At 47.5% G+C, this 14,836-nt stretch overlaps 1 protein-coding gene across 1 annotated transcript in view; it reads left to right on the top strand.

Moving 5' to 3' along the window:
• The window catches only part of LOC308111645 (metal transporter CNNM4-like), a 45,058-nt gene extending 38,041 nt beyond the window's left edge, over window positions 1-7,017 (top strand). Inside the window, exons 6-7 of the mRNA XM_080466611.1 lie at window positions 6,399-6,577; window positions 6,674-7,017. Of these exons, the coding sequence (XP_080322737.1) occupies window positions 6,399-6,577; window positions 6,674-6,931 (437 nt within the window). The 3' untranslated portion in view covers window positions 6,932-7,017. The remainder of the gene's footprint in view (window positions 1-6,398; window positions 6,578-6,673) is intronic.
• The last annotated feature ends 7,819 nt before the right edge of the window (window positions 7,018-14,836 follow it).

The raw sequence follows: 14,836 nt of genomic DNA, 5'->3' as shown, positions 1-14,836 counted from the left end.
CAGTGACTGGCACAGCAGGTTAGTGACTGGCACAGCAGCAGGTTAGTGACTGGCACAGCAGGTTAGTGACTGGCACACCAGGTCAGTGACTGGCACAGCAGGTTAGTGACTGGCACACCAGGTTAGTGACTGGCACACCAGGTCAGTGACTGGCACAGCAGGTTAGTGACTGGCACACCAGGTCAGTGACTGGCACAGCAGGTTAGTGACTGGCACAGCAGGTCAGTGACTGGCACAGCAGGTCAGTGACTGGCACAGCAGGTCAGTGACTGGCACAGCAGGTTAGTGACTGGCACAGCAGGTTAGTGACTGGCACACCAGGTCAGTGACTGGCACAGCAGGTTAGTGACTGGCACACCAGGTCAGTGACTGGCACAGCAGGTTAGTGACTGGCACAGCAGGTCAGTGACTGGCACAGCAGGTTAGTGACTGGCACAGCAGGTTAGTGACTGGCACACCAGGTCAGTGACTGGCACAGCAGGTCAGTGACTGGCACAGCAGGTCAGTGACTGGCACAGCAGGTTAGTGACTGGCACAGCAGGTTAGTGACTGGCACACCAGGTCAGTGACTGGCACAGCAGGTCAGTGACTGGCACACCAGGTTAGTGACTGGCACAGCAGGTTAGTGACTGGCACACCAGGTTAGTGACTGGCACAGCAGGTTAGTGACTGGCACACCAGGTCTGGTGAGTATCTGATGACCCGGGAGGTGAAACACCTCGCGGCGCGTCGTCGTGGAAGAAAAGCGTTAATCCAGGATCCACTAGCAGAGAGGAACACGCAGGAAGTCACACATTCCATTGTTGTGTGTGTGAGACGTGTGAACAGGAAGTCCTCAGATGTTGATCTGTTGTTGTTGTTGTTTGTTTCCATCCTGACTCCACAGCTCCTCCTCCTGGTATTTCCCTCATTCTCCCTCCATTCATTCACACCTTTGTTTTGCTCCTTCATCCGTTCATCTGTTTACACAGCAGCCATTTCAAGTGGAAACACAAACCTCCGTTGTGTTTTCGCTGTCTGGTTTCCACGACAACGCCGCTCAGCGCCTCAGAAAACACAACGAAGTGCTGCTACTGACCCTGTGCACAGAACTAGTCGTTCTGCACATGCTCAGTAGACCGACAATAACAAACATGGCCGCCTACGTGGTGTCATGACTCCCAGTCCATATTCTCCTGGACTTGGTGCTTTTATTTTGACAGTCACTGTAATAACAATCCAACTTGGTACTTTTATTGTGACAGTCACCATAATAACAATCCAGCTTGGTACTTTTATTGTGACATTCACCACAATAACAATCCAGCTTGGTACTTTTATTTTGACAGTCACCACAATAACAATCCAGCTTGGTACTTTTATTTTGACAGTCACCATAATAACAATCCAGCTTGGTACTTTTATTGTGACATTCACCACAATAACAATCCAGCTTGGTACTTTTATTTTGACAGTCACCACAATAACAATCCAGCTTGGTACTTTTATTTTGACAGTCACCATAATAACAATCCAGCTTGGTACTTTTATTTTGACAGTCACCACAATAACAATCCAGCTTGGTACTTTTATTTTGACAGTCACCATAATAACAATCCAGTTTGGTACTTTTATTTTGACAGTCACCACAATAACAATCCAGCTTGGTACTTTTATTTTGACAGTCACCACAATAACAATCCAGTTTGGTACTTTTATTTTGACAGTCACCATAATAACAATCCAGTTTGGTACTTTTATTTTGACAGTCACCATAATAACAATCCAGCTTGGTACTTTTATTTTGACAGTCACCATAATAATAATCCAGCTTGGTACTTTTATTTTGACAGTCACCATAATAACAATCCAGTTTGGTACTTTTATTTTGACAGTCACAATAATAACAATCCAGCTTGGTACTTTTATTTTGACAGTCACAATAATAACAATCCAGCTTGGTACTTTTATTTTGACAGTCACCACAATAACAATCCAGCTTGGTACTTTTATTTTGACTACAATATATGAATGTATTTTCACTACAGTGGGGGAACCCCCATCATTGTCAGTGTTTCTGATGCGTTTGCACTTGAAACGTTGTCGTGGAAACGAGAAAAGATTCACTTCTCCTCCCATCATTGTGACGTTTGTCTATCTCCCTCGTCTCCCTGTCTCTCACTGACTCCCCCTCCCTCCCTCCCTCCTCCCTGCTCCCTCCTCCCTCCATCCCATGGATCACCTCCTCCTCCTCCTCCTCCTCCTCTTCCTCTCAGTGGCTGCTCCTCGTCCTCGCCTCCTCTCCTTTAAGAGGTTTTCTCTGTTCTCTCGGTTACCAGGTAAAACGTCGGCATGTCTGGGTCTGCTAACCTGGGGGGATAAATATTCTCCATGTTCCTGGAAATATTCTCCATGTTCCTGGAAATATTCTCCATGTTCCTGGAAATTAAACTCGCCGTTCCATAAAACCCTGTACCAGAAATTTATCTGAGAAAATAATATTTAAAAAGAACTTATCAGAATCACACGTTTAGTGATTCTGGGTTTAACCAAAGGTTTAACTTGGTGATATTTAACACGGTCGTTCATAAATGTCAAATTAAATCTTTGAGGAAAACGTGTCAGAACATTTCTAGTTTTCTCTCTGGAGCGGTGATTCACTCTGCTTCACATCTTAGTTCTTCTTCACAACAAATCTTCCTCAATTCAACGACCTTCATTTATTTTATGGGCACGAGGGCTAATTTTCTCTTTTTTCCTATTTCGTGAGAATTTCAAAATAAATGCTTTCAATAAATGAATAAAATGTTGATTTCCGAAGGCAAAGAGACAAAAAAACACCAATATTTCTGCGTCTGTGAGGTTCATGTCATGTTTTCTTATTATTGACACGAATATCTAATATCCTGCAGAAACGACTCACATTTAGTTGTTTTGGAATCAAAGAACCAGAAAGAAGGAAGTCGTCACAGTTTAAAGTATCGTGAATATTCTGGTGTTTAATGAGCCGGAACTTTAATGTGCTGCTGCTCGTCTCCGCCAAGAAGCTCTTGGAAAAGAGATTTTTAATCTGGACCAGGTGAGATTAAGGTAAAAGAAGAAGAAATAGATTTTTAATCTGGACCAGGTGAGATTAAGGTAAAAGAAGAAGAAAGAGATTTTTAATCTGGACGAGGTGAGATTAAGGTAAAAGAGGAAGAAATAGATCTTTAATCTGGACCAGGTGAGATTAAGGTAAAAGAGGAAGAAAGAGATTTTTAATCTGGACCAGGCGAGATTAAGGTAAAAGAGGAAGAAAGAGATTTTTAATCTGGACCAGGCGAGATTAAGGTAAAAGAGGAAGAAAGAGATTTTTAATCTGGACGAGGCGAGATTAAGGTAAAAGAGGAAGAAAGAGATTTTTAATCTGGACCAGGCGAGATTAAGGTAAAAGAGGAAGAAAGAGATTTTTAATCTGGACCAGGCGAGATTAAGGTAAAAGAGGAAGAAAGAGATTTTTAATCTGGACCAGGCGAGATTAAGGTAAAAGAGGAAGAAAGAGATTTTTAATCTGGACCAGGCGAGATTAAGGTAAAAGAGGAAGAAAGAGATTTTTAATCTGGACCAGGCGAGATTAAGGTAAAAGAAGAAGAAAGAGATTTTTAATCTGGACCAGGTGAGATTAAGGTAAAAGAAGAAGAAAGAGATTTTTAATCTGGACCAGGTGAGATTAAGGTAAAAGAAGAAGAAAGAGATTTTTAATCTGGACCAGGTGAGATTAAGGTAAAAGAAGAAGAAAGAGATTTGCACCGTACAAATTGCGAAACCAAAGAAGAAGCTTGAAAAAAGGAAAATGTTTTCGGGATTAATATTCACAATAATGAAATCAACGTAATCCACTTCCTGTTTCTGCAGCAGAAAACACCAAATTAAAGTGTTTTTGAAGGTAATGAAGAGCGAGGGTTTGTTTACATGGAGGGGGAAGAGATTACAAGATAATCAGATTAAATATTCTGATATTTGCCCGTTGAATTAGTGGATTTATCACAGTGAAGAGGAGCAGAGTTTAGGTGCTGAACACGAGCGTCGTTGGGGGTTTTTTTTTGGGGGGGGGCAGACGGAGGAGGAGGAGGAGGGGGAGGAGGGGGGGGGCAGACGGAGGAGGAGGAGGAGGGGGAGGAGGAGGAGGGGGGAGGAGGGGGGGGGGGGAGGAGGGGGAGGAGGGGGGGGGGCAGACGGAGGAGGACAGGAGGAGGGGGATGAGGAGGAGGGGGGGGGCTCCTTTAACCACAAAGCAGATTTTAATCCACTAAAGATTAAGTCAGACCTGGTGGATCCTGGACCGGGTCCCCCCTCCCTCAGTGAGAAGCACTAACCCCCCCCCACAGATCCGGGAGGAAGCTGCTCCGCTCAGGAAACACAAACACTTTCAGTTCAACGTTTCATCGTTTAAACTCAGAATAACGTTCAGACGTTTAGTTTCTTTCCTCAGGAGGAACTGAAAAGATAAAAGTGATCAAGAGAACTTCAGTATTATTCCTTTATTATTGTTCTTCTTCTTCTTCTTATTGTTGTTGTTATCATAATCACTATTATTATTTATTGTCATTGTAACATTGAAGTATTTGCACTTTCCCAACATGGAATCAAACCGACGTTCGAAGGTTAAAACTTTTTGAAAAAGATAAAAAAAACGTATCAAATAACATTTTAGTGTTTTGTCGTCTTGATTTGAGTGAAAACATTAAGTGAGTGTTTCCTCCTGGACCTTCAGTACTCACAGTACCCTTCTCAGTACTCACAGTACCCTTCTCAGTACTCACAGTACCCTTCTCAGTACTCACAGTACCCTTCTCAGTACTCACAGTACCCTTCTCAGTACTCACAGTACCCTTCGAGACAAATTTCATGTGTAGCCATTAGCTGTTAGCCACTAGCTGTTAGCCACTAGCTGTTAGCCACTAGCTGTTAGCCATTAGCTGTTAGCCATTAGCTGTTAGCTGGATGAATGGAAGCTAACCCAGCTGACCTGTCCAGGTAAAACTGTTTCCTATGACTCACTGAGGCCCCCTGCTGGACGACTCACATCCACCGGTAATAAAGACCGCCTGCTAGTGTGTGTGTGTGTGTGTGTGTGTGTGTGTGTGTGTGTGTGTGTGTGTGTGTGTGTGTGTGTGTGTGTGTGTGTGTGTGTGTGTGTGTGTGTGTGTGTGTGTGTGTGTGTGTGTGTGTGTGTGTGTGTGTGTGTGTGTGTGTGTGTGTGTGTGTGTGTGTGTGTGTGTGTGTGTGTAGCATGGTGTGTGTTCCCTGCAGAAGAGGACAATAACTTTCTTATTGACGTTTGTTTTGGATCGAATCACACGAACATGAATTATTTTATTTGCATCCGTTTGTCTTTTTTTCTTTTCTTTTTTTTGTAGTTTTTTCACTCGTGATTCGAGTTTTTAACATTTTATTTGAAGCTCTTTTCTCCAGAACCAGCGGTCCCCCACTGTCCCCCTCTGTCCTCCTCTGGCCCCCTCTGTCCCCCTCTGTCCCCCTCTGTCCTCCTCTGGCCCCCTCTGTCCCCCTCTGGCCCCCTCTGTCCTCCTCTGGCCCCCTCTGGCCCCCACTGTCCCCCTCTGTCCTCCTCTGGCCCCCTCTGTCCACCTCTGCCCCCCTCTGGCCCCCTCTGTCCACCTCTGGCCCCCTCTGTCCACCTCTGGGCCCCTCTGTCCCTCTCTGGGCCCCTCTGTCCTCCTCTGGCCCCCTCTGGCCCCCACTGTCCCCCTCTGTCCTCCTCTGGCCCCCTCTGTCCACCTCTGCCCCCCTCTGTCCCCTTGCTGCATCCCTCTGGCCCCCTCTGTCCACCTCTGGCCCCCTCTGTCCACCTCTGGGCCCCTCTGTCCACCTCTGCCCCCCTCTGTCCCCCTGCTGCATCCCTCTGGGCCCCTCTGTCCACCTCTGGGCCCCTCTGTCCCTCTCTGGGCCCCTCTGTCCACCTCTGTCCACCTCTGTCCACCTCTGGCCCCCTCTGTCCCCCTCTGTCCACCTCTGTCCCTCTCTGGGCCCCTCTGTCCACCTCTGGCCCCCTCTGTCCCTCTCTGGCCCCCTCTGTCCCTCTCTGGCCCCTCTGGGACCCTCTGGGCCCCTCTGGGCCCCTCTGTCCACCTCTGGCCCCCTCTGTCCCTCTCTGTCCCTCTCTGGCCCCTCTGGGACCCTCTGGCCCTCTCTGGCCCTCTCTGGCCCCTCTGCCCCCTCTGTCCCCCTCTGTCCCCCTGCTGCATCCCTCTAACATGGTCACTTTGGGTGTAAAGTTGAACTCTTCAGCTGCTGGAGGACAAACTCCTCCTGTCGCCTCCACTTCCTGTGTGTCACTAATGGTTCTGCTCGCCACTTCCTGTTTGGCTGTCCTGGTCAGTGGACGACTTTCTAACCGTTGTTTTGTTTGAACCCTGCAGAGTTCCGCTCGCCGTCGCACCTGAGCGGCCTGAACCGGACGTCCTCGCTGAGCGGCGCCGACCGCAGCGAGTCGCTGTCGGTGAGCGGCAGCAGCAGCCAGCTGAACAGCAGCCTGCCGGCGCAGCAGTACACCCCCGACTTCTACGTCCGCGCACTCGCCGACCTGCAGTTCGTCAAGGTGGGCGGAGCCTGGCGGCCGGCAGGAGACTTTTGATCTTAGAAATGTTTGAGATGAAATCTTCATCAGCTCTCTGCTCCTCCTCTTCCTCCTCAGATCACTCGAGCTCAGTACCAGAACGGTCTGATGGCGTCCCGCCTGGACAGCACGCCGCAGTCCCCCGAGAGCGGCCACAACAACGCCACATGTCTGGACCAGCCCCCCCCTCCCCCCGCCGCCAGCCCCGCCATCACCGAGCTGGCGGCTGAACCCGCCCCCACGGAAAACGGGCCCGACGAGACCACGCTGCTGCTCAACGAGCAGAACTCGCCGCACACGGCCAACCACCACAGCCAGCTGGAGAACAGCGTCTGACCCCCCCAGAACCCCCCCCCCCAAACCTACACACCTGCACTACTACGCCTGGATGTATGCAGAGGAGTGTGTGTGTGTGTATGTGTGTGTGTAAACAGAGACTCAGGGAGACCCCCCCCCCCCACCCACCCCACCCAAATAATGTACATACATACAAGTGTGGTTTGACCCCCCCCCCCCCCCCCCCCCCCCAATACAGCTAGAGGACAAAGACGACTCCAGCATGTCAGCGGAGCAACAAAGTAATATATGTTCCGTAGAGATTTAGAGCAACATATTTATTATGGGACCGTGGGGGGGCGTGGGGGGGGGGGGGGGTCTATAAATACATTTATATAAAGAGAAGACAGTCGTCTGCGGAGAGGAAGTGGATCAGTACTTTCAGGACCGTTAAAATGTTTCAAAGTTCATATGAAGCTGATCTGGATTCATTTGAAGAAAACGTCTCTGATGAAAAGTGGAATTTTGTGGTTCTGAACCGGCGCCGGTCCCAAAGACCCAGAACTCATTTGACAAGCAAGATGAAATTCCAGAAAACTTTTCTAAGCTCCAGAAAAACTCTAGATCTGCTCTGAAGTCCAGAAAAACCCGTTTAAAAGCTTTTTAAAAGTGAAACACTGCAAACTGTCTGAATTCCAAAGCAGCCACCAGACCAGACAGACCAGACAGACCAGACAGACCAGACAGACCAGACAGACCAGACCAGACCAGACCAGACAGACCAGACAGACCAGACCAGACAGACCAGACAGACCAGACCAGACAGACCAGACAGACCAGACAGACCAGACCAGACAGACCAGACCAGACCAGACCAGACAGACCAGACAGACCAGACCAGACAGACCAGACAGACCAGACCAGACAGACCAGACAGACCAGACCAGACCAGACCAGACAGACACGCGGCGCAAAGAGTTTTCTTAAAGGACAAGTTGAAGTTCTTCTGGAGAAGCTCTGGAAAGCATTGCTCCACTTGAGTTCTCGGCCGTTAGAAGCCGTTGCTCCGGTTTTACCTGCGGTGGAAACTTAAAGCTCTGCTGTGTGTTTCCATGGAAACGCCCTCCTGCAGCTCAGGTTGGAGCCAAACTCTCTGCTGCTGCTGACGTCTTCAAACTCCTCCAGCTTGTCGGCTTCATGGATCAATGAGGTCGTCAGAGAACCAAGTCCTGATGGTCCTGATGGTCCTGATGGTCCTGATGGTCCTGATGGTCCTGATGATCTTGATCGTCCTGATGGTCCTGATAGTCCTGATGGTCCTGATGGTCCTGATGGTCCTGATCGGCCCGATGGTCCCGATGGTCCCGATGGTCCCGATGGTCCCGATGGTCCCGATGGTCCCGATGGTCCTGATCGTCCTGATAGTCCTGATCGGCCCGATCGTCCCGATGGTCCCGATGGTCCCGATGGTCCCGATGGTCCCGATGGTCCCGATCGTCCCGATCGTCCTGATAGTCCTGATCGGCCCGATCGTCCCGATGGTCCCGATGGTCCTGACGGTCCTGATGGTCCTGACGGTCCTGATGGTCCTGATCCGCTTTCCTGCAGCGAAACTTTATGTTCCACAAGACTGTCGCTTCAATTCCAGTTTCCTGCCCAGAGCTGTAAAGAGATTCACTGCTGGTAGATGGTCTGTACTGTAGACTACTGTAAACAGTACTGCAGACAGTACTGCAGACAGTACTGTAGACGGTCTGTACTGTAGACTACTGTAAACAGTACTGCAGACAGTACTGCAGACGGTCTGTACTGTAGACTACTGTAAACAGTACTGCAGACGGTCTGTACTGTATTTAAGACAATCATTGACATGAATGTGTCTGGTACGTTAACGTTGTCGCCCCCTGCTGGACCTGAGCAGAGACGCAGGAAGGGATGGAGACACTTTTTAATAGTGTGTGTGTGTGTGTGTGTGTGTGTGTGTGTGTGTGTGTGTGTGTGTGTGTGTGTGTGTGTGTGTGTGTGTGTGTGTGTGTGTGTGTGTGTGTGTGTGTGTGTGTGTGTGTGTGTGTGTGTGTGTGTGACCAAAACTGTCTGTCATCTGATGGGAACAGAAAAAAAAAACCAAAAGAGGGAAGTTTGATCCTCCTGATGAGAAAATACTTTATGAGAATCAAAGACTTTATTTATTCACTTAAGTGTGTGTGTGTGTGTGTGTGTGTGTGGGGGGGCTAAACTCCCGGTCCAAAGTCCCGGTCCAAACACCATCCACAGTCCAGAGAAACCAGGTCCACACCAGGTTTACTTCAGATCAACAATCTGTATCTGGACTGACTTCTAGGGAACCAGCCTGGACCTCAAAGTCCAGAAGAAAAACTTCCCTTCCAAGTCGGAACTCCAGAACACCCGGTCCAAACTCCAGAACACCCGGTCCAAACTCCAGAACACCAATCTGAAACCCCTTAAGAACTCCAGAACACCCGGTCCAAACTCCAGAACACCCGGTCCAAACTCCAGAACACCAATCTGAAACCCCTTAAGAACTCCAGAACACCCGGCCCAAACTCCAGAACACCAATCTGAAACCCCTTAAGAACTCCAGAACACCCGGCCCAAACTCCAGAACACCAATCTGAAACCCCTTAAGAACTCCAGAAAACACATCGAAGTCCTCCTGAATCGGGTCTAAAGTCTAGAAAAGCAGAAGGTTCACTTCCTGTTTCGGCCCGCTGGAGTTCCTTTGCTTTCAAGACGCTCCAGTACTGTGACTCTGGGTTTTCTCCTCCTGAGGGTCCAGAGAAGATCAACATCCTCAGAGTGAGAAACTGGAAACTTCCAGCTTCTGTCACTTTTAGCCAAAACAGACGTCCTACTTCTTCTTCTTCTTCTTCTTCTTCTTCTTTTTTTTATATATTTCTGCCAAGACGTGTGTGTGTGTGTGTGTGTGTGTGTGTGTGTGTGTGTGTGTGTGTGTGTGTGTGTGTGTGTGTGTGTGCTCTGGATGAAATCCTGCCCACCTGGGGAACCAGCAGGATCTTCACCTGCGTGGGTCGTGAGCCGACTGAACACCGACGTGAGGAAGATGGACGCCGACGTGAGGAAGATGGACGCCGACGTGAGGAAGATGGACGCCGACGTGAGGAAGATGAACTCGTCTCGTATGAAGAAGTGACGAAGCCAAAAATCTGCCAAAGCTTTTGTGTCATAAACCTGGAGATTCTCCAGTTTGTCCCAGTTCAGCTTTTATTTCCTGTTTGTGGGGAGAAGCTGAAAGTTTTCGCTGACTCAGCGTTTTGTTGCCTTTTCTTTCTTAATGGGAAGGTTTTTCTTGGTACACACACACACACACACACACACACACACACACACACACACACACACACACACACACACACACACACACACACAAACAAACTTTAAAGAAGGGTTACTATTGGTTGTGTAGATTTTTCTGGCTGAAGTGAAATTGTGTTTGAGCCCCCCCCCACCCGTGTGTGTGTGTGTGTGTGTGTGTGTGTGTGTGTGTGTGTGTGTGTGTGTGTGTGTGTGTGTGTGTGTGTGTGTGTGTGTGTGTGTGTGTGTGTGTGTGTGTGTGTGTGTGTGTGTGTTTCTTTTTTTTGTACCTCAGAACACTGTCAGTAATTGTGATGAACAGTTGTTTTTTTATTTGTTAAATCGGGGAACAGAGCAAATGGATGGACTCTTGTTTGTTTGTTTGTTTGTTTGTTTGTTTGGGGAAATGAGATGATTGTTGTTTCTCTCTGGCATGCTTTAACTTAAGAGAACAGAGAAATAAAGTGTAAATACTGTTTTATAATTTCTGTCTTAATGAGTTTTGAAGATGAAGAACGTTATTAATAAAGCTGAGATATTTTTCTCTACGGAGCCTCGTGATCCTCCTGGTTTGTTGTTATTTATGGTCCGACGTCCCGACGGCGGGTCGAAGGAGAAAACTAAACATTTCAACAAATCTGCTTGAACATCAAGAAAACTACAGAAAAACACATAAAACTACAAAAAAAACCTGTTAAACTACGGAACACTATTGAAATCATGTCGCTGCAGTGGATTGAATGACTTATTACATGAAATTATTATTATTATTATTATCATCGTCATCGTTATTATTATTGTTATTGTTATTGTTATTGTTAGGGATGATCCGATCGGTAGATATCGGATCGGGGCCGATATTAGTGATCTGTGAGTGATCGGGGATCAGTAAATCCAGCCGATCACCCCGCCGATCTAAAAAACAACAAAATAAACGCGGTCTGCTACATCACCTAATAACCGCTACGTCACCTAGTAACCGCTACGTCACCTAATAACCGCTACGTCACCTAATAACCAGAACAATCAGGGACTAGAAGCTCGGGTGGAGCTGCAGAAGCTAGAAGCAGGCGGAGCGGGGCCATAGACCTATAAAACTAGAGTTATATATAGTAGTTCATGTGCAGAAGTCTACTTCTATATTTCTATGTGGTCTGTCTTCTTCTGCTTTTTTATTGTGTTTGGTGAGTCACAGCGCCCCTAAAGGCCTGGCAGGTGTACTACATGCCCTGAAGCCTGGTGTTGAGCCGTGTTCATAGTGAGGTGAGGACGGTTTGTTGGGAGAAGGACAGGGAGGACAAAGATGGTTTTATCGTCGTGTGGATGTTCCTCAGTTTACAACGACAACTAAAGAGAAAGAGAAGAATTTTGATTCAATAAGTGAGTTTTACAATAATTTCTAGGTAAACAAAGCTTCTGCCAATAATTGCTTTTAGCTTCAGACATCTTAGTTCCTCCAAAAATACACTATTGAGTATATTTGCAATAGTAATGTGAGTATCGGATCGGGAAAGTATCGGTATCGGCCGATACTCAATTCTGAAAAATCGGATCGGTATCGGGGGCCAAAAGTGTGATGGGGACGTCCCTAGTTATTATTATTATTATTATTATCATCATCATCATCATCATTATTATTATCATTGTTTTTATTATTGTTGTTATTGTTATTATTATTATTATTATTATTATTAAGCTGGTTTGTTCCTCTGAGAAAAATCTTTAAAGAAAAAAGTCAAATATGACGTAATCTAAGTCTGTGGCTGTTTCTGAGATTACGTAGTTTGTGTGTGTGTGTGTGTGTGTGTGTGTGTGTGTGTGTGTGTGTGTGTGTGTGTGTGTGTGCGTGCGATGATCCACTTGCTACTCTCCCCGCTTCCTTCTTTCCCTTGCTGCCGTCCCAACCTGACCTTTGACCCCGGGCGGTGACACTCCGCCCCTCCCCCCTCCGTTGTGTGACTCCCCTTCAGGACTTTCTGCCGGTGATTCATTATCGGTGAGGCAGAACCACCGCCCTTGGTCTGAGGACAACCACCGCCTCAGTCTGAGGACAACCACCGCCTCGGTCTGAGGACAACCACCGCCCTTGGTCTGAGGACAACCACCGCCTCAGTCTGAGGACAACCACCGCCTCGGTCTGAGGACAACCACCGCCCTTGGTCTGAAGACAACCACCACCTCGGTCTGAGGACAACCACCGCCCTTGGTCTGAGGACAACCACCGCCTCAGTCTGAGGACAACCACCGCCTCGGTCTGAGGACAACCACCGCCCTTGGTCTGAAGACAACCACCACCTCGGTCTGAGGACAACCACCGCCCTTGGTCTGAGGACAACCACCGCCTCAGTCTGAGGACAACCACCGCCTCGGTCTGAGGACAACCACCGCCCTTGGTCTGAAGACAACCACCACCTCGGTCTGAGGACAACCACCGCCCTTGGTCTGAGGACAACCACCGCCTCAGTCTGAGGACAACCACCGCCTCAGTCTGAGGACAACCACCACCTCAGTCTGAGGACAGCAAACCAGAGGAAATGGAAACAAACACTGAATTATAGAAAAATAGTCAAACAAACAAATCATAAGTTTTGTTTTTGTCGTGTTTCTTATAAAAGTATAAATATCACAGAGTTCAGAATGTCTCCTGGTCCCTACTGATTATTTCAGAAATAAAAACTGCAGAAACTATGGAAATCGACAGAAAACTATCAAACTATTGGAATTTTTTTTTAAAACCAAGGAAAACTATGGAAATCTCCTGGAAAACCTGCGGATCACTACAGAAACTACTGAAGGAAAACTACTGCAAACTATGAAAAACTGCAGGACAGAAAAACTTTGGTAGTTTTATTTTGACACTCACAGAAATAACAATCCAACTTGGTACTTTTATTTTGACAGTCACTGTAATAACACACTGTGTGTGTGTGTGTGTGTGTGTGTGTGTGTGTGTGTGTGTGTGTGTGTGTGTGTGTGTGTGTGTGTGTGTGTGTGTGTGTGTGTGTGTGTGTGTGTGTGTGTGTGTGTGTGTGTGTGTGTCAGTACTAAAACTAACAACAGCGCCAACTAGTGGACCAACACGGTAACTATATCGTTTTCAGGGTTTCGCCGTGGAAAAGGACCTGGTTTTTAAAACGTTGCGCAAAAATGACCATTTTCACCTAAAAGGTGTTCTGTCTGCCCCCCTCCTCTTCCTCCTCCTCCTCCTCCTCCTCCTCTTCCTCGCCCCCCTCTTCCTCTTCCTCCTCCACCTGGAAACCCTCGGGTTGAGAAAGATCAGATTAAGTTGCTGTTTTGTAACTTTCACCAACAATGAAAGTCTCGTTGCGACACGTCAAACCTTCATCACATGGCGCCGGAGACGAAGCTCCGCCTCTCGTCCTCCATGACGGCGTCAACATGTCCAGCCTCCAGTCGTCCGTCAACACGGCTGGAAAAAACCCAAAGTGCGAGCGAGAGCGGTGACTTCCTGCTGAGCGCGTCTCACTCTGATTCAAACACTCCCGTGTTCCTGTGCTGCTGCTCCGCCTGAGGCGGGATTCAACCGACAACCCTGTTTACACAGCGCCTCTGGAGGAAGACCAACGTTTTACTAAAGTTTTGCCTTCACACGTCTCAAGTGAAAACACATCGTTTTTGCCAATACTTTGAACTTCAGCAGAAACTTTATTGATTATTTTTGTTTATTTTTATTACTGTGACGTACTGAGACGTACTGTGATGTACTGAGACGTACTGTGACGTACTGTGACGTACTGAGATGTACTGAGACGTACTGAGACGTACTGAGACGTACTGAGATGTATTGAGACGTACTGAGACGTACTGAGACGTACTGTGACCGTACTGAGACGTATTGAGACGTACTGAGACGTACTGAGACGTACTGAGACGTACTGAGACGTACTGTGACCGTACTGAGACGTACTGAGACGTACTGAGACGTACTGTGACCGTACTGAGACGTACTGAGATGTATTGAGACGTACTGAGACGTACTGAGACGTACTGTGACGTACTGAGACGTACTGAGACGTACTGTGACGTACTGAGACGTACGTATTCAGTACGTAGACCTCGCTGCCCCCTACTGCATGACATCACAACATAATCCGTCCTATCCTGTCTCACTGTGTACTGCGTCTAATCATGTTGTATTATAGTGGAAATTACAAATGAAATAAATCAAAAGATTAAAAAATAAATGTATTTAAAAATACAATCGATTAATTAATTAATTAATTAATAAACAAACAAACAAATACTTCTGGTATTAACCTGTTTCCATTGAACCCACTAAAGTATCCTGAATATTTGACTCTCTGCAGTCAGAGGGTATTACAGTGATGTATTACTGTGATGTATTACAGTGATTCACCTGGGCTGCTGCACCTCAGTGTGTACATTCCCTGTAATCTCATCTCTGATCTCACATTCCTCAACGTGATGCAACACCGTTATTAACACAATGTGGTCGGCGTGTCGGCGTGTCGGCGTGTCAGCGTGTCGGCGGCGACGGCGAGGAAGTCCAGGATTTCTTCATCACACTTCCTGTGTGTGACGCAGACGCAGGGCGGCCCAGAGGGCGGGGAACCCTCAACCTATAAACAGGCTGCAGGTCGGCACAGGAAC

The sequence above is a fragment of the Lipophrys pholis genome (genome assembly GCF_963383615.2).
Source record: "Lipophrys pholis genome assembly, chromosome: 7".
Classification (NCBI taxonomy): domain Eukaryota; kingdom Metazoa; phylum Chordata; class Actinopteri; order Blenniiformes; family Blenniidae; genus Lipophrys; species Lipophrys pholis.
This window is presented reverse-complemented; position numbering and strand designations above follow the sequence as displayed.